This window comes from Harpia harpyja, chromosome 14 (assembly GCF_026419915.1).
Source record: "Harpia harpyja isolate bHarHar1 chromosome 14, bHarHar1 primary haplotype, whole genome shotgun sequence".
Lineage (NCBI taxonomy): Eukaryota > Metazoa > Chordata > Aves > Accipitriformes > Accipitridae > Harpia > Harpia harpyja.
The window spans coordinates 4,499,670-4,519,408 of record NC_068953.1 but is presented as its reverse complement, the minus strand read 5'-3'; the positions used below and the strand labels follow the sequence as shown (position 1 = coordinate 4,519,408).

At 38.1% G+C, this 19,739-nt stretch overlaps 1 protein-coding gene across 12 annotated transcripts in view; it reads right to left on the bottom strand.

The window, feature by feature from the left end:
• The window catches only part of PECAM1 (platelet and endothelial cell adhesion molecule 1), a 35,320-nt gene extending 25,049 nt beyond the window's left edge, over window positions 1-10,271 (bottom strand). For 8 of the 12 annotated variants that reach the window (XM_052808793.1, XM_052808795.1, XM_052808794.1 and 5 more), the window contains exons 1-8: window positions 10,003-10,270; window positions 9,836-9,862; window positions 7,700-7,993; window positions 6,431-6,730; window positions 6,045-6,344; window positions 5,394-5,654; window positions 4,109-4,393; window positions 230-511 (exon numbers count right to left, since the gene is read on the bottom strand). In XM_052808793.1, the coding sequence (XP_052664753.1) occupies window positions 230-511; window positions 4,109-4,393; window positions 5,394-5,654; window positions 6,045-6,344; window positions 6,431-6,730; window positions 7,700-7,993; window positions 9,836-9,862; window positions 10,003-10,036 (1,783 nt within the window). In that variant the 5' untranslated portion in view covers window positions 10,037-10,270. Of the gene's footprint in view, window positions 1-229; window positions 512-4,108; window positions 4,394-5,393; window positions 5,655-6,044; window positions 6,345-6,430; window positions 6,731-7,699; window positions 7,994-9,835; window positions 9,863-10,002 lie in introns of all 12 variants that reach the window. The other 4 variants (XM_052808788.1, XM_052808790.1, XM_052808789.1 and 1 more) reach the window with 1 other exon arrangement.
• Between the last annotated feature and the right edge of the window lie 9,468 nt (window positions 10,272-19,739).

The following is a 19,739-nucleotide window of genomic DNA, read 5'->3' as shown; positions in this document are numbered from 1 at the left end:
CAACAATGGATTGCTTTTAGCTTGCATCTGGCTCCTTTGACTTTTGAGCATCCCTTAAACTTTTCTATGCAAGTTGGACAATCTCTGTTTATAAATGATCTCTCTATTTAAATTCTGACAATGGTGGAACAAAAACAAGTAAGGGAGTTATACTTAGTAACATCGCAGATAACATGACCACACCTGTCATGATGATATAGTACGCAGCTTATCATAAAAGTTAGCTTACCACTGATGGTTATTGGATGGCTTTTCACATCCACATTAGCTCGATTTGAAGCCATGCAGTAATACGTCCCCGTGTCCTGCCTGCTCATTGCTTCCTTGCGCCACACAACTCTGTCTGCATTTTCACTTTTTTCAAATATAAGGACATCACGATCAGTTTTTCTAAAAATCCTGAAGTGGATTGGCCAAGATCCTTCTTTCACAGAGCAGAGAAAGGCAGTCTCACTGCCATCCTCCACTTCTCCATATGGAATACTGCCCAAGCTGGCATTCCTGATTGGTACTACAGAGGAAGGCACAAAGAAAACACATATTAGCACTATTAGAAATAACTTTGATGATAAAATACTGTATTGTAGAAATACTTGCTTTAATGCTTGGTTAAACAGAGACTGAATGCACAGTATTAATCTTTCTGAACAGTCCCTGCCAGACAGCATCCTCTAATAAATACTTTTATACACCCAGAAATAGAGAGGGCACTATAAAGAAACAAAGCAGACACAGAAGGAAACTATATCCGTTCCACAGAAGTCAGTCAGCCTCTTTTCTTAAACTCCTTTGGATGCCCCTCAGGCCCCAACCTATGAATTACTTAATTTTCAGAAATAATACACTCAGCAGTTTGATAGTGTAAATAATTATAGTTCAATTTATGTAGCTATGCTTTCATAGTTATGTTATGTTAGAGTTATGCTATTTTATGCTAACTGTATTATATCTTTCTTGTAACATACAGTCGTGAATATCAGCAGATAATGGATCAAGTTCTTCAAAGGTATAAGCAAGTCCCAAATTCTAATGGTTACAGAATATAGCAAACACAATGCGAGAAGTTAGTTTTCATTTGAACAAGTTGTAAGAATATACATAGCCAAAATACAGTTTTTAAGTTTGCTCTTTTACAAATTAAGTATATTGGCATATACAGAGCTAGCACAGAAGCAGATGAGCATCAGCACTTACAATTACATTGGGAAAAAATGTACATACATTCTGTGATGTAAGGCATGTAAAATGTTAGTAGCTTCACAAAATGTTTGGGATATGAAGCATCTGTTTTGCTAAAATTGCTAAACAAAATTTCTCTGGAAATATAAATGTGTTTGGGGCAGGGTCATGGATAACACAAGGCAGATGTAAAGGAGGAGTCATTAAGGCAACACTGGTACAAAAGCAGGAGGAAACCAAATCTGATATGAAAAGATGCTAGTCATGAAAGCTGTATTTGTATTAGATAGGAAGCAGGAAGCAGATTTCAATAAAAGACTGGGTTACTACAACTGACCTCATGATAGAGAGAACTGCTCTGTAAAACCTTTTTTCAGATCTGGTACAGACAGGAAGGACAGAATACACAGAATTTGAAACCACCACCTCAGGAGTGGTGGACTGCAGAAGGTTGGCTCACCAGGCTCCAAAACGTCACTTTCTACTCAGAACTGCCAAACAAACAGTGTCACAATATATCCTGAACCACTGCTCTAATAGCTGGGATACACTAGTTCCAGGAAAGAAATACCCACTTGTTAATGGACTAAGATTATGCTTTGTATTTGTTTATTTGTTACTTGTTATTTCAAATTACCTTGACTTTAAATCTCACTGGATAAATCTCTTCAGAGTTTTATCATTCAGCTTCTCTCTAGTGTTACCAAAGCATATCCTGGTGGAACTGATGAATTTAACGTGCACTCCTACTTCTACAGTCTAGGCAAATGCAAATACTGTATTCAAATACCTGTTTGGGGACTCAGAGAGTGGAAAGCATGTCCTTCAACTGTGCAATAATCCAACTGACTCAGAAGAAATGCAACAATGCTGGATGCATCTGTTCTAGTCATATACAACTCAATGTCAAAACTCAGAGAGAAACCAGCATCTTAACCACAAGTTTATCTTATTAAAACCAACACAATTTGGGTTCAAGACGGGACACAAAACTGAAAACTCCTTGGTATTTTCAATAGGTCAAGAATAGACTTCTGCTCTGGTCCTGTACTACTTTGCTGTAATCAGGTTACGTAAACCTAAAATACTGCTGATACATTCAAGAAAAGTAGCAAGGAGCCAAGGATATGGGTTAAAATGGCTCTACAAGTGGATCCACCATCATCAATTCCCTTACTTACAGTCCCAAAGAACTCTATTTTTTTCCACTAGCTGTATGCAGTTACTATCTGGTCAAATGACATCGACATAGGTGCCAACAACATGCATAGGATACACAGCTCTACTTATCTTTCACCACATATTGCTAAACCACTACCAAAATAATAAAATTTTTTGACAACATCAGACTGATGAAACTGACCAGCTCTGAACCAAGTAAGGTAGAGGTGACACTACTGAGCAGACAAACATTTTGAAGATGTTACAGGCAAATTATTATTTCCTTTAATAAAAGGTCAATACCTTGGTTCCTTCTGTAGATTAAGAATATTCTCAGGTCCTCCAGGAGCAGCAGTCACAATCAATGCTTTATTTCCACTTGTGTAGGAGACTATTATCTCTGCTTACCTCATTCACTATTAAAGATGAACCCCAACAAGACATTATCTGTCAACGTGAAGCCTGCAACTCTTGGGGACCTTCATCTAGTGTGGAAGGCTTCAGTAGACCTCCTCAAACAGCTACTCTGTTCTCTACAATTATTTATCTTAGATTTTCAAATTAAATTCAAGGTACAATCCATATCTTGGGTACAGGATAGCCAAGAAACTTCCTTAAGGCCTATAGAAAAACATATTGTTAACAAGTAGGTTCTTTGGGCATACAGGGAACCACTTGTGATGGGGACAGAACATACCTAAATCAGTGATAGAATTTTCTTGAGCCAAACGTTTGAAGCACTACGATCTAAACCAAGAACTGTCACGTGAAACCTCACTACCATCTGCTCTAAGTGCACCAAACAAATGTATAGAAACATGGTATGCTGGTTAAAAAAACCTACCAAAACAAGACGCTCCCTTACATGTGTAATCAGAGGGAAAACCACATCCACATGTTTTAAGAGCTATCAGTCCTGACACTGGTCTTATGTGGCCTACTACAGAATTATTATTTGCTTCGGTTTCTCTTCATATCTGCCAATAGCACATTTGCAAACCAAAGCTTTTTCACTTGCATTCCCCTTCTTGGAGTACTGCTAAGATTCCCAGCGTGTTTCAGGCATCATGCTTTCTTCTGCAGACTTCCAATTCATCTTCTTTTTAAAGCTTCAACTACCAACTTCCCTCATGGGCAGAGGAATTCTCCCTTTCTGTTTCACACATATTTGTAGATCAAAGGCTTTGCTCATACACAGTAACAGCTAGTTGCTAATAAGGCATAATAATAGCTGACTTTCAGAGCTATTTAGCAACTGCAGCTTCTGGTGTTGAACATACGCTCAGCACCTCTGAAAACTGCAACTAATAACAGAGGTATTTAGAGGGATTATTAAAAGTGTGAGTTTACATCTTTTACCAGGAATCTAGCTAGCTTGATTATTTTAGTGAATAAAATGATAGGCTAACTCCAATATCATTACGTATATATTTAATCTAGTCCTATGAAAATCAAACATGAAGAAAATGGATCTGGTCCTGAAATTTTTAATCACTAATTTTACTAAAAAAGCTTCTATAAGATTTCAAGTCAGAGCTGGTTTTAACTTTAAAATAAACTCAATTGTAGTTAACTTGATTGGAATTACTATCAGGATTTTTACTTTAGTGACAGATAGTCTGTGATACAGATCTCCAACTATTTTTAATTCAGGTGAGCAAAAATTTGTAAATGTTTCACATCCAATTTGCTTAGTCCATCATTTGCTGCTACAGTTTCAAAAATAAAAATATGACATTAGACAAGAAGAAGAATTAAACAGACTTACCTATTACTGTGACGTTTAGAATATTGCTAGTTTTCATACCACTGGAGTGATTATTTCTAGCATCACATTTGTATCCTCTTTTGTCATTTGGTCTAATATTTTCATCCAAGAACGTAGCGTATGTGTCATTAATGACTACTTTCTTAACTTCATTATTTCCTTTGTAGAATGTGAATGTTATTGGCGGTGTTCCCATCACTGAGCGACAGATTAACCGTAGAGGCTTCCCTAACACCACCTCTGGTAAACCACTGACAACGGAAAGAGTTGGCTTGGAGACTGGAGCTAAAAGGGAATAAAAGAAAAAAATTGTTGCAAATTACACTGTATAAGGCCGAAAGATACAATATTATTTTATAGAAAACATGTAAATATACAATATTTAGCTACTTTGCACACACATCCTATATTGGGAAGATCTTCCTCATTGATAGAATGGAAGCAGGGGGTGACTTGAACAAAACAAAAACATAGATAATAGAACATATGTGACTTAGAATAAAATAGCATACAAGGAGAATGTAAAGGAAAACAAAAAAAGGACCAGTGACATAGCTGCGGATCATCCAAACTCCAGAACTAGCTCTGACCCAAGGAGTAAGTCTGTAAAGCAAAAACATACGCAAGTACCATTGCATGTATTACCTGAGATGGATCCTGCAGCACCTACTCGGGAACCTCTGTTTCTGCAGCACAGTGAGTCACAACCCAGTTAATCCCCCTTTACAGACTTGAGAACCAACTGTGCTTGTTCCATGAGAGGGAAGGAAACTAGGGTGTTTATAATTAGTGTGCTGGTGAGGGGGTTGTAATGATAGCAAAAAACTTGGCTTTTCTGGAGTAGAGCTATCCAGATAACCTCTGGCTCTCATGGTTTTCTGCCTGGAGGGTCAGGGGGAGGGATTCAAGGCAGACATTGACAGAGTTTCAGATCAAACTGATGAGTGAAAGGTTTGCAGAACATTCCCAGCTCCTGAAAATGGTAATGAATGAGAGTTTATTTGGCACCTAGCAGAATCAAGGGAACAGAAGGAAGACATGCTAAATCCCTTCTCCTAGGGCCAGCCCTGGGAAAGTCTGACTTGATTAGATCACGGTAGGCCAAATCCTCTACAGCTAAAGATGACAAGCACATCTCACAGAAACTAATATTGCAAGAACTAATAGACAACCTGCTAGTTCATGGACTAGAAACTGATTCTGTAAACAGATGTGCTTATTTATAAGCTTATGGTTTTGATTTCCCACCACCACCATTGGGTTCTAAGCCTCTGTATCAACTCACCATACACATTTATCCTTACAGGTCTGCTCTCCTTGACTATTCCTTTTACTTCAGCTTTACAGATGTAGGATCCAGTATCGTTCACATTAACTCGCATTGTTAAGTTTCTAGAATTTTTCAACCAGATGTCTCCATTTGAATTTTTCCGTAATATAGAGAAGTTAGCTTTCCGAAAACCACTAATGCTGCAACTCAAAGTTAATTCTTTATTTTCATCCAGCTTACTCATTGAAGCAGCCAATATTGGCTTGGGGAATAACTCTGCAAGATAAAAAGAGAACAAATTCTTTCAAATTCAGCCTAAAAGGGTATGACTACCCATCTCAAAGTATACAGAATGAAGGACATACTGAAAGTTTACAATCAGGGAAAAAAACAATCATGTGGTTTTAATATAATAACATTTTTGGGGAAAACAGAAACTTAGCAATCACTTGAAACCACTTCTCATATGTGTTATTTGAAAGTATTATTTTAGTTGGAAAGTATTCGCAGGCAAAAATCAGAAACCGAAATCTAAATCTAAATAGCCTTTAACTTAGGGAAAATTTACACTTGGATCTGGAGGTTACACTTGGATCTTGAGTTCTACCAAATTTAAATTTAAATATTAATCCACTGAGTAAAATCTAAGATGCACAGAGGTGTTACCTGACACAACAACATTCAGTTTGGTGGTTTTAGATGCTCTCCCTTGCTCCACCTTACACAGGTATTCACCACTGTCCTCTAGAGTAGCTACTGCCGAGTATTTCAAAAGTTTCTCATCTCGTACACTGTACTCGTGTACATACTTGTACACAATACTGTTCAGTATCGTTCTGTTTTTCTGGAGTATGATTTCAATGTCATGCATTCGGGCTACCACAGTTGAGCATTCAAACTGTATTCTGTCTCCTTCTGTAATATTACTTGAGGGCTTGGCATTCAGAGTGGGCTTTATAAATGGTTCTGCAAAAGAATACATATAAACTCAGGACCCAACTTTTTAATTATAGCAAGCAAAGAAATGTAAAAAGAAAATCTAAGCAACTTACCCCTGACTGTAACAAGTGTTTTGTTGCTGTATTCTGAGCTTTCAAATTCGAGTTTTACGTTTCTCCTACCAAAGCAATCAAATTGTAAAATATTATCTCCCTCTTCAACAGAAAATTCCACTACAGAAAAATTTCTGTATGGTTCAAATACAAGTTTTTCTTTAGGTGTTGAATTCATCTTTATCTTCCGGAAAAGGAAATATAAAGGAGGTACTTCTTCTGGCAGCTCACAACGTAATTTCACTACTTCACCCTCTAAAACTTCTTTTTTCTCAGCAGTCAGGATTGGCTTGGTCATTCCTTAGAACAGAAAACAAAAAAAGAAATAGAACATTGCATAATCCTGAAATAAAGAATATATCTGATAACCACGGTAGTGATTTATGCTAATGAACAGATGCAAATAATTTGCAAGAACTGAGCTTTTGAAGACAGTTCCTTTGATGTGTGGGTGCATGCCAAGGCAACTTCAGAAGAACAAAATGTCCCTCGAGAGGGCAATACAATCTTGATGCAATGTGTGAAGTATGAAACTTGCTGTTTTGAAGGTAAGACCACTTACTCCTCAGGGTTTCCTATTGCTACTCAGAAACGAGCAAGCGAAGAAACTAAATGCCATCCCAACTTCTGTACCTAGAGGTGCAGGCCTCTGAAGAAAAATTACATGCCCTGCACAACCCTGTAACTATTTAAGGCTGAACAAATTCTTTCCAAGTTGCTTTTCCAAGGGGAAAAATGTCACTTGCAGCCAAGAGCACATGGCTAGAAAGGGTATAGATGGAGGTGGCCCCTGGTCTCCTAAGAGATGAAAGAACAAGACTGATATAACATTGTCTACAAAAGCAGTCCACAGTTGATACTAGCTTTGGCAATGGCTGTCACAAGGTGAGAATCTCTATACATTATTTCCAGCTTTTCTAGTAATCTACCCAACCCCCATCATGTTTATGATCTATAGGCACAAGGTTTCACAAATAATACTTTCTCTAGTCTAGAGAACGGAAGCTCAGGACAGAGGGGAAGGTGGCACAGGAGGCACAGATTGCATTCCTGACTAGCACTGCTCTGCCATATAGCCTTGGGATTATGATTTAATTTCTGTGCCTTAACATGAGGATTTAGTACTAAACTCTTGTGAAGTACTGTGATGTCTATGGATAAAAAACACTTTGCAAGATATCCTATTTAGCACTGACTGTTATTACTTCCCCTGAAAGGTTGTTCACTTTTTGTATCTTAGAAAACTGCCATGTTTGAAGGAATACTCACCTGTTACCCAAACATGTAAGGAGTTACTAGATTTTGTCTTTCCACCTGCTTCCACAGTACATTCATACTCTCCTGTATCTGAAGATCTAGCCATAGGTATTTCATACTGTGCATCTCCTTTGTTTGATACAGCCATGAACACAAGCTTGCCATCCTTAAAAATTGTAAAATTATGCTTCAGCTGGAAATCGGTACTTTTGCTAATATCAGCACGACAGACAATTGACATAGGAGCTCCATTCTTTACTTTGACAGATGGTTGAACCTTGATTTCAACTGCGTTGAAAGTAAAAACTTGACAGAAAAAATAAAAAAAGGAGTTATATTTATTTTCAATTAGTCCAACATAATACTGTTATCTCAAGCTGCTACATTTTAATCACAAAAATTAATTCATTGTACCCTAGTAGCAAGTGATTTTTGTGGTCAGATCTCACAGATATTGACAGTGGTAGCAGCTTTAGCTTCCATGGCACAGATACAATAGAGGCAACTACCGATTGTCACAGCACACACTGCCCATCTGCTCAGTCTTTGCCTTGGGGGACCGAAAGAATCATTGATTTGGCCATGTTCATGGCCAAATCTACTAAATTCCCTAGAAGACACAGAGGACACTGGAACAGGTTTGCAGCTACTTCTTGGTTTTCTTTATTTCTCATGGCTTGTTGTCTTCAACTGTAATTGGCAGGAGATCTGAGAGGTGAACAAAATTTTGTCTGAATAAACTGACAAATGACAGTAAATCCCTGCTTAGAGTTGTATTAAACCCCAAGCCAATTCATCCCCAATTAGCAGAAATCCCTGGAATTACCCCAGTATTTTTTATCTGAAATTAAGGCTAGAGTTCTGTCATTCAGCAAATTCCACTTTAAACGTGTAACTCACAAGCTTGGGATAATCTTAAATCTCTTGTTTAGGATAACTAGACCGTAACAGAAGATATTTGGGTTCAAGTTCTGCAAGAAAACATGTACATGCCTAACTACACTGTTGGCAGTCCAGCAATCATACTCTCAAGACTCCTTAGCAATCATACCCTGATTAATTCAAATACAGAATCATATGCAGAAGCAATGCTTTCAATTAATTTAGAACTTAGATATGTTTAGACCCTGAAAAAATATACTGAATACAATATATCTATTTAAAAAAATTAAAAATTGATAAGCACTTTAAGAAATAAATTTTATAATAGCATTTATATATATACATATATATATATATAGTGCTTCTGTGTTTATAACCACAGCAATGATAAATAACTTGTAGCTTAAAATTCTGTAATTATTAGAATGCTGGTATAATTCATATTTTTATTCACACAGCTAGATGAACAAGTATAGAGAAAGATTTATGAGTTCACTCACTTTCCCTTCCGTTAGAACTTACAGCTTTTTGTTATGCCCATTTTGGACAGAATTTGTATTAGAAATTTGCCACTAGAATGGGAAAACTTCCCTGCATCTAAAGAAGTCCATTGCCATGTACATTTACCAGCTGTTTATAAATTGTCCTTGCCAGAGAGAGTTTTGCGCATAAATCCAATGCAAAAATTGTAAACCTTTTTGCATGTGAATAGACTGTATGACAACAAGAAGCAAACATTTCTCCCTAGCGATGGAAAAAAAAGAAGTATGCAGAGTGTATGTGCTGGAAGTCAGCAAGATAACGTAAAAAGTAAACGCATTGCTTTCAGAACGCAAGTTCTGTACTCTGATCAGACATGACCTTTTCTTTTGCAAGAAAAAGAGCAAGAGACAGTGCCCTTAACTTATATTCTATAATTTTATCCCACCTCCTTGCTTGTGGGCATGAGAAGGTTTTTTTAAACAAAATGCTGGTAATTAAATTTCCTCTCCCATCTCTTCTCTTGTATGCCTCAGTAAAGCAAATTACTCTAGGAAAGATTTCACCAAAACATTTATTAAAGCATGAGAAGCACATCTTTCATTTAAACACTATACCAAGAAACACTACCAAGTAATACTTTTTTTTTTACATGGCTGAATTTCATATTGAGCTATAGTACAGCAAATCCAGATAAACTCTGTTATGGATGCACACCAACAGCTGAGGAATTAGTTAAATTACTTATTTTAAATTTGTATGTGAAAAAAACGTTTCATTACCTACCTCTCTCCTGAGTGTAAAGTTCTGAACCTGGAAAAAAATGAAAAGAAATGTTATTTTCAAAGCTTATAGATTGTCAGACAGTAACGGGAAACAGTAAAAATCCCCCAAAAACCCCAAACAAACCAGAAACACATGTACCCACCCAGATGTTTAGTTATCAAACTTACACTGCAAGAAAAACACCAGAAGAGCAAGATACATCTCGTTCCTGAAGAACAGACACTTAATTCAAAAATAAAACAATATTCATCATCAGAGGTGATGCCGCCAGGTACAAAATTCTGCTGTTGTTTTATGGAAACAGATAAAATTTTGCCATTAAAATTTGTAAGTTTTCCCAGATCTTCAACAGAAACTGGCTAGATCAAGTAATCGTTCCCATTACTGGAAACTGGAAATGGCAAACAATGAGAATCTATCTGCTGCTCACAGGCAGATTACTGTTCAGGAAGTGACTGGACTTTTCCTGAGGGCGCCACCAAATGCATTTGCTTTGTTTAATTTCTTAAGGTGTATTAAAAAAACAAGAAGTTCCAATGACATTTATCCTGCAGTTCCTGTCAATACGGGTATTTTTAAGTCACGATTAACCGTTTACAAACAAAAATTACCTTCGTTATTTGACCTCAGCAGATCCTTGAGCAAATATTTCCCTTCATCCTGACATGGAGAACTCTTTCAGAGAATACACATACAGAATTACTCATTCTTCCCTTTTACCTCCATTTCTAGGTCTCTCATCTTTGCTGTGGCAAAGAACAGCTTTACTGTAGGGTGCATAATAAATTCAAATTATCTCAGAAACCATAGCTACTGTTGTGTTAGACTAGAATATTGACAGGCAGACCTCTCATACTACTATCATATATCAAAAACATGGAACTGCACAAGATTTTATTTTTTGAAGTTAGGACAGTCCACAACATACACAATCATAAAACTTAAGCCCCATAAGAAAACAACAGGTTGGAGTTTCATTTCTCAGCAGAAATCTGAAGCAGCACTGGCACAATCTGAAATACACTGAAGCAAGAGTTAAATCTGCTAGTAGCTTGACACTGCTTGAATTCAGGCATCCCTGAGAGATCTGCTGACCTCTTCTGCATTGTTTAATTTTTTGCAATGGTATAAGTAGCCTGACGGTATGACAGCCAACCTGAAATCAGGGATGATTAATTCTGCATCCAAAACACTGAAAGCAGAAATTGAGCAAATGTGATCAGAGGAGGAAGAAAAGTTGCAAAACATTCTACTTCAGCATTTTGCCCTCAATTTCCACTGGTATAATAAATGTCCCTGAGATACAGTAAGGAACCGATGTAAAATTCAGAACACTCAAACTACTCAACTTCCTTTAATGAAATGGAGGGAGTTTTCTGATTATGGATGAAAGCCTAAAGAAAGTAAAAAGCCTAAAGAAAGCCTAAACACAAGCAAATCAGTAGCCATCAGCTTTGATTAGATGGAATTGTTCTGAAGGAGACTAGCTGTGAAGAAAAGTAAAATGCAGTCATTATCCATAATCTCATTACCATGACCAGTTTCTTGATATTCAAATGGGGAGAGGATGGCAGAGATGGGCAGAACAAGGAAAGCAAGAGGACTACAGAGATACTGTCCTGTCCCCATCTCTCCTCTTCTACTTTTCTTACTTTCATTTTTTGTATGAATGTGCTTTTTAAACTTAAATAACCTGACAATGCAGAAGTGGCAGATTTAAGCACCAATTTCATTTTTCCAGAAAAAATTTACACTGTAACTTTTAGGAATTCAATGTTCAGTACCTTTCAGTTGTTCAGGGTATTCTTTTCTTGGTTTATCAGTCCACTTTTAAGTCAGACTTAAGTCATTCCACTTGAGCCCTAACACTGACTCAGTCTATAGGCTTGATAAAGTGAGTTGAAATCATGTCCTTCAAAAAGTGTTTCTCAAGTTGTGGGTCCCACAACTCCCTAAGCAGTGATTTAGTTATTCTTGAAAATCAAGTGCTCAACTCTTAATCCCTTAGGTTCTTTCCTTTGTAGACAGAGTCAATGCTTTCCTTTACTTCCAGTGACATTTTCCAGGCTTGTTAAAACACTGCTTAAAACAATACTAAATACATTCACAAAAGCCTATAAATGAGACATACAGTTCTCATAAGCTTCACTGTTTATATGAAACCCCCCTTTTTTTTCTCCTGGGGTCAATGAAAACTGTATTTTTTTCCCCAAAACAATAGTTTAAAGCCATAAATGTACTTTAATGCTTGTATTACACACATAAGCATGGTATTTTGCAAAAGGAAACAGGAGGGAAACACTCTTCTGTTTAACAATGTATCAGCAATATGAACAAGCATCTATCTAGCTGTTTTGCAGGGAGGGAGTACAGAATGGCACAATAGTCATATCAATTAATGACTAAGAAGTAAGCTGGTTAACTAGCAATAGCATTTGTTCTGCTTAATCCAGTCTGTTTGAAATACACCACCAACAAAAGAGTGATGGTTTGGCTAGTTGCCAACAATGGTCTCCAGAGCCAGGTAAAGGAAAAGAGGAGGAGGACACATGGCAGGTGGAGAACAAAGGTAGATCAACTTTTGCTATTGATAATAAAAAATAGGAAGGAAGGAGATTTCCCCCTTCCCCCTTTCCCCATAAAAGAATTCAGCAGGACATACAAAGCTCAGCAAAACCACACCAGTCTTTCCCACGGGGGGCAAAGGCTCTCCTCTTAGCCATAGCAAGGAAAGGAGAAATTGAGTGTGGGCCAATATCCTTCTGAGTGAGCCAATATGGTTGAGTTCAGAACCAGGCTAGTTTCAGATGGAGGTGGAAAGGCCAGCTTTTAGGATGAACTAGGTCAGGAGTAAGGTTTAATGGTGCCAAAACCTGAGGCTGTTGTGAGATGTCACTCCCAAGTGAAGTATGTTCCATAAGATCTCACAGGCTGATTAGACTGTCATATTCTTGATAAGCCCTCAACATTGCCCTGGAGAGGAAAATCTAACTGATATTGACCAAAATCCAAGAATTAAATTCAACTGCAGGAATTTAAGCCAAACTATCATGAAAATTGGGAGAAAAGCATTTCAAATGCAAAAGAATGGCTTGAGACCATCTTCCATTGTTAAACCGGAAATCAGATTGACTTAAAGAATTTAAACTTAAAAGTACCTGTGCCAGTAATACAGCTGCATATTTCCCTAACAGGCTTCTTATTGTAATCTCCTAAGATAATGTTTTACATAATAATTATGTAATAATACGTAAGATCAGACAAAGTTATTCTAATATACATCATATAAAGAACTCTATTCAGTCCCTATTATATTTGTGGGAAAAGTAGGATTGACCTCAAAAATGCAACACACCTTCTGAACCAGACAGAATAGTCATTATAATATCTGATGCAATGCCCTTTGAAAGGTATGGGAATCATCACATTTAATCTACTGCCCAGTGAATCAGATCCTTAAACATTAAAGCTGTGCTCATCTGGAAATTCATGATCCCTGTTTCTGCTGGCTGGGTCCCCTGCTATTTGTTTACATACGACATTTCCTAACAACCATCAGCTCTGTCATCTGAGCAGAGCTTTGCCTAAAATCAGAGGCAAAGCCTGTTTTCCTAACCAAGGGCAAAATGCTGAATAAGATTTTCAATTTTTTCCCTCTGCAAATACAATGTTTTCAGTCAGTCCCTTATGACAGGAAAGGAAACTAGGAGTTCACACCACATTTCAGCTGTTTTCATTTGCTCTCCATCTGGCTAGCACGACAGTAAAGAGCACACCGCAGTGCCGGTCTTTAGGACTGACATCTTACTTCCTCACAGACCAGACGCTGATCCCAGCAAATCTTCTGGGGCCCCTAAACTTTGTCTCCTGGTCTCAAATGCCCATTCCTGATGGGAGTTTCACTTTCTTCAGAAAAGATAAGTCTCTACATGTGTTGCCTTCAAGTTCAATCTCACTGATTCACTGACAAATTATTTATCTTAACACAATATTCTGGGGTCATCAAATCTTGTCCCTGATAATGGAGGCTCCACATAATTTCTTGTATAAATTAACTGATTTTAAAAACAGTTAATTGCTATAGAAGTGTATCTACAAATGTTTGGGACTGTCTACATTTTATTTAAAAATTTATAAAAATCCAGAGATCTGTGTCCATCTATACTGAAGTCAACACAAGCTTTCCAGTAACTAAATCAGAAATAGAAAAGCAGCTCTGATTTCTAATCCCCCAATCGCTGATGCATATAAGCATTTAATCATTTTGGTTCCTTACAACTGTGAACTATTTTGCTTAATTATCACTTCCTGTTTCAGTATACTCATAGATAACAGAATTATAACAAACGTTGCTGTTTTCACAAGTCTAGACAAATCCCTGGTGAACCGTGAACGAACTGAGTTTTTTTCTACATATATTTTTGGGGGATATTGTCTTCTCTTGAATGTGGGACATTTGCATCATTTGTCTTTATTTTAAAAGGGTCTCTTTATACCTCTCTAGAGAAGAATAAAAAAACCAATTTTATCCCTGAATTTGAATAGTTGCAAAGAACATTAAAGAAATGAACATTGTTTTTTTTCGGAAGTCTAGAAGTTCTACAATTTACAGAAACTCCAGATTGCCGGAAGTTTGTGCTTCTCGGAATAAATTGCATTTAACAATGGCACCCTCTACTGGGAGATGACCACTACAGCGAAGCACACTGTAGTTCCCTCACTTCTCTCTTTCGCGATCAAACCTATGATTACTGATATCCAACACCTCCTCCAAATGGCAATATAAATCAGATCTCGAAAAGTTCCTGGTTAGGAAGCTAATAACGAGAGAATATGACTGAGGCTTTCACACTGAAATTTTTGTTTTGAATACAACAGGAGCTAATTATTACTATTTGGCTTTACGCTTCCTTGCCAATATCATGCAACATTGAAAAGAAAACTAGGAATCAGAAGTCTTGACTTGTATTTCATGTAGCACACACTTCCATGTACCTTAGAAATTCATTCAGACAAAAGAAGAGAAATTCCTTCTTTCAGAGGTGTGAAATCTATTTGTTGGTTTACATTATGATCATGGTCTCTGATACCACCTCTCAAACTTTCTCTGTTCCAGTAGTGTGCATAAGTGACTGATTCTACACCTTGAGGACATTTTTAACTGCTATCTTCTACTGGGTTAACAAGTTCCTCAGTTTAGTTACAGACATCATAGACTGTGTCACTATCACACAGTGTGCTTATCTGGCAACATACCAGAATTTGCACTTGTTTTGCTTAACGTCCAGTATTTCTGGATGCAGCAGAAAAACAGCCTCAAGCTCTGCAATAATATTCATCACAGAGTATGGACAGTGCCAGAGAAAAGGTCACAACCTTCTGGCTGGAGAGGGAATTAATTCTGGAAACATTTTCCCTTCTCTGTACATTCCCATTTTTTTTTATTGCTTGGTGATTCTCCAAGGATTATACCACATCAGTTTCATAAGTAAAATTCAGTTGGTAATCACTCTACAAGCTGATCCAAGTTGACAGAAGATCTTTCAGCAGACTTTACACAAACCAAGAGGAAGAATTTATCTGCTTCCTGATCTGCAGCAGGTGTCCACAAACAGCCGTTGCTGCTACTCATATAACTTCTGGTTAGGATGCACAAAGATGCAGATACCCCTCAGAGTACACAAACAGAAGTTTGGAAAGGGCTGAAAAACAAACATAGTCCTGACAGGTGTATGTGTTTTTTCAACACTTTTTTCATTCAGTATGTTAAGTATTCAAAGTAAAAAAAAGATCTTAATTTTTATCAGAGGTTAAGAAGCAGAAAAAAGTTAAAATTACCTCTATGAGTTTGTAAGGAAGGCTGACTAAGTAAGTACTCTATATTTTTCAACCTATAGTATTCTTATAGCAAATCCTGAACACATTTGTCTGGAACACTTTTCAGACAGTGATGTCAGAATTTATCCCAAGAGAAATGCATTACTAACCCCAGTTTTCAGTGTCTTATGAAAAGTTTTTTCTTTGTTTTTCCTTTTTTTGGGGGGGAGGAGGAGAGGAGTCAGAAGGAGGACTTACCATTTTAACATATTTCATCTTTGGAGTATTTGGGAGCTGCTAGATTAATCAAATTGGGTACACAAAAGTTCGTTTCACCTGCTGACATGTTCCTTGCAAATTGCAGTTCATTGAAAACCATTCACTACATTAAAATTCTCACCAGAACCTGAGGATCACTGCAAGAAATTTAAAGATATCTTAACTATGCATATAGAAAAGATCCTTTCCTCTTCTACTCTTACGTGTCCTCTAGTAGTAGTTAAAGACCAAGTAGTTAAAATAAACAGCAGACTTGCCACCACAGCCATTTTGAGTAGGAGTGTAAAATTTGGTATTCCGTGATGATCTAGCTATATCAGTAAAACCCTTTTGCAGACAAAACAGAACTGTTTAATTTAATTCATCACCAGACATAACTGTCAGTATATGGTGATTTCTAGCAAACCTTCTGCAGACTTCTACTGTAGCAGACACTATTCCAGAATGGAGGACGTCTCAGGATGAGAAACTGGGACCGGGAAAAACTTCAATAATTCTGCTGAAACATGCAAATTTCCCTGAAAGCTTATGATAGGACAGATACAGTGTGAAGCCTTCACAGCCTTACTACAGAATGCTATCTCACACTGTTTTCATTCTCAAAGAATTGACCTTGTGAATGAAAGCTCAGCTTGGCTTTTATTCTCGTCCACCTGCTTGCTTGAAGCAGAATATTGTCACAGCACAATCATCTCCCTTTCAGGCTTTTTAACTTAATTGTTTTGCCTGGGTCATTTCTGTTCATTACTCTTTGCTAAATTTATTCATTTCTTCTTACATGTACAACCACATTAACTCCAGGCAGGAAATTTGTAAATCTAATAAAAAGGGAACTCCAAGCTTGCACAATATCTTACTGATGCTGTAACACTCTACATATACATGCTGAACAAATCAACATCATATTATTCCAAAGTCAATGGCCAACTCTGCCAGAAAAACAATCAACATGGAAGTAAACTTAATTTACTACTATCCAGGACACTCTTTAAGAGACTAATGAGCTAGTTAGCATTCAAAGTTAAAGTCAATATTCAAAACCTCACAGAAATGTAATGCCAAGGGCTAATTTTGTCTTTTTTCCCTGTTTCATATTGACAATATGGCCAACTGGATGCCATATGGACAATATGGATGCTGTTCTCCTTGCTGAAGGGCAAAATAAAACAGTAACATTTTGTCTCAGAGTAATACTACAGGATTTAATGAAGCTCATTCTCTTAATTTTGGGACACTTCCAGTGCATGTTGTAGAAAAATACTGCCTTAAAGCCTTTTACAAAGCTGCCATAAAGATGCTATCCACCTTCAGATCTGTTGAATACTCATCACAATTATATCCACATAAACCAGCAGAAATTAAAAGCATTATTTCAAGAGCAGTGCTTGAAAATAATAATGCATTATTGGCATGCACAGCTCCCATGAGTACACACAGTCTGTTAGATTATACTTTAACAAAATTCCAGTATATCCGGCCCTTCCTTGCCCTATAGGACTGAGTAGTCAAGTAAATTTTTCTAGAAGCTTCTTTATATCAACCTAACTTAATCATTTACATTATGAACTTCATCTGAAGTCTCATTTTCTAACCAGTACACATTATTACTCCCCTAGTGGTGACCTAGCAATTGCAGTCTGGATTTCATACAAATTTTGTCCGTAAGCCTCAGCTACCAAATCCTATTGTAACGGTTCAAAAATCTTTTTACATATGAAGTGTCTCTATCGATGCTCCGCAAAGCCATTATAAAAGTTGAACAACAGACAGATATTTGAGCAGATGAAACAGCTAGGCCCAAGTATTGGACAGTTAAATGAAACGCACTTCTTCCTCATAATCATACATGTATAATTGAGATGGATGGGACGTGTCAAAGAAAACATATTCCCTCCTATTTCAGACCCTAAACTCCAATTTCAAGGAAAACAAAACAAACAAAACCAAACCCAAAACAAACACTGAGGACGCAGATGCACTACACGACCTCCACCCAAGGGAAGAGAGAGCAGCAGGGTTGCTTGGCAGAGTCCAAACCAGCCAAAAAAAGCACAAACTCTTCTGGAAGAGCTCTCCTCGCTTCCTAGATAGAGACCAGCGCTTTGAACCAAGCACTTGTTCTTCCCTAGATACCCAGGCCACGCATCCTGAGGGAACCAAGCCAGCTTTCTGCACACATGCCATTTAGAGCTGCTGTACACGAGAGATCCTGGTGACAGCCAAACTGTTTGTTTTTAAAAGGCACAGATAAATTCACAGCTTGCAATAACTATTCGCCATTACCCACACACAAAATGAATCGGCTTCTTGCAAAAAGAAAACCGTTCGCTCCCGCGTGAGCAACATCGGCCAGCCCCTCAGTGGCTTTACAGAGCAGGAGGAGTGAGAGACCGTCGGCGGCTTAACGGCTCCGCGTACTCTCCACAGGCCGCCGCCGGCTGCGTCTGAAGCAGCCGGCTGCCCGCAGCCCCTCCCGCCTTCACACACCGGGCCGGGCCAAGCCGCCCTGCCTGCGCCTCAGAGGAAAGGAGGGCGGCCCAGCCCTCCTCACCTCCCGCAAGCACAGGGAGAGGCAGCGTACCGCCAAATCGCTTCGCGCCACAGCCCTTAACAGGCTCCCGCCGGCCGCCGCCGCCTCCTCGTCCTGACAGGAGGGCGAGACAGCGGGCTCGTTCGCGGCTTTCGGGACACATCTCCGCCTCCATCACCCGGCTGCGAGCGTCTTAAGGACTTTTTTTGTGGTTTTTCTGACAAAGACCAGGGTCCCACAACAGGAAAGCCCACGAACGCTCCCAGTTCTTCTCCTGACAGCTGCATTTTTAAAGACGTTTCCTGCCAGCTGCAAAAAAAAATAGTCCACTCTTGTGGTTAGCTGTCAGCACTTCCACATAAGAAACATTTGTGAGGGCAGGGTGGGCGTTGTCTTAAAAGAAATTAGAGGGAAAAAAAACGAGGAAGGAAGTTGCACACAAAATTCTGTGAGGAAACTACCATGCTGCAACACACCAGGCTTTCAGAGGGATTTTGTATTACAGAGGAGCGGACAGACTCTGTAGGGCCTCGTCTTGTTACCTTCAGAAACCGGAGACAAAGAAATAAGAAATAAGGCAAGGATTACAACAAAACTTTTAAGGCATTCTCATTCTGTAGAAGTAGTTACTTCTTCACACACGACAGGGCCTAGGGTTCTTCAGACGGCAATGCCCATATATAGCTAAAGATTACATTAACTTTGCCCGGAGGATGGCAAATAAAGAACATCTACTTACTGTAATCATGTAGCTTTGTATTACTGATTAGATAATCAAATTAGTCACCAAATTTATTTCCGCAGTGGTGTTGAACTCAAGTTCATGATAAGATTTGTACCTTCTAGTACAAGATCTCATTTCCTCACAGCTTAGTATTTGAAGTTTGACCAAAGTATTTCCCTAACAAGCTGGCTAGCTATAAATATTTATTAGCATCTTAAAACTTCTATAGATTTGATGCTTTTTTTTTGGCAATTTTTTTTTTAATTATATTGCTGCTAAAAAAACCACTACCACATACTACCTTAGTCTCAGCCATACGATCACTTGCATTATCTCTAGCAACTGTGTGACTGTTTCACATGAATCAGTGAACTCATTCCCTTATAAGAACAGTGCTAGAAAAATTATATACAGTCTTGTATACTGCATGGCAGCACGGTTCTACCACACAGCTCTCTCTCATGGAAAACTGCTGATTTGGTCAGCTACATCTTAGAACAACTCTATGTAACATTCAGCTGTATCCTGAACTGCTGTTCGTCACTCCACAGCTT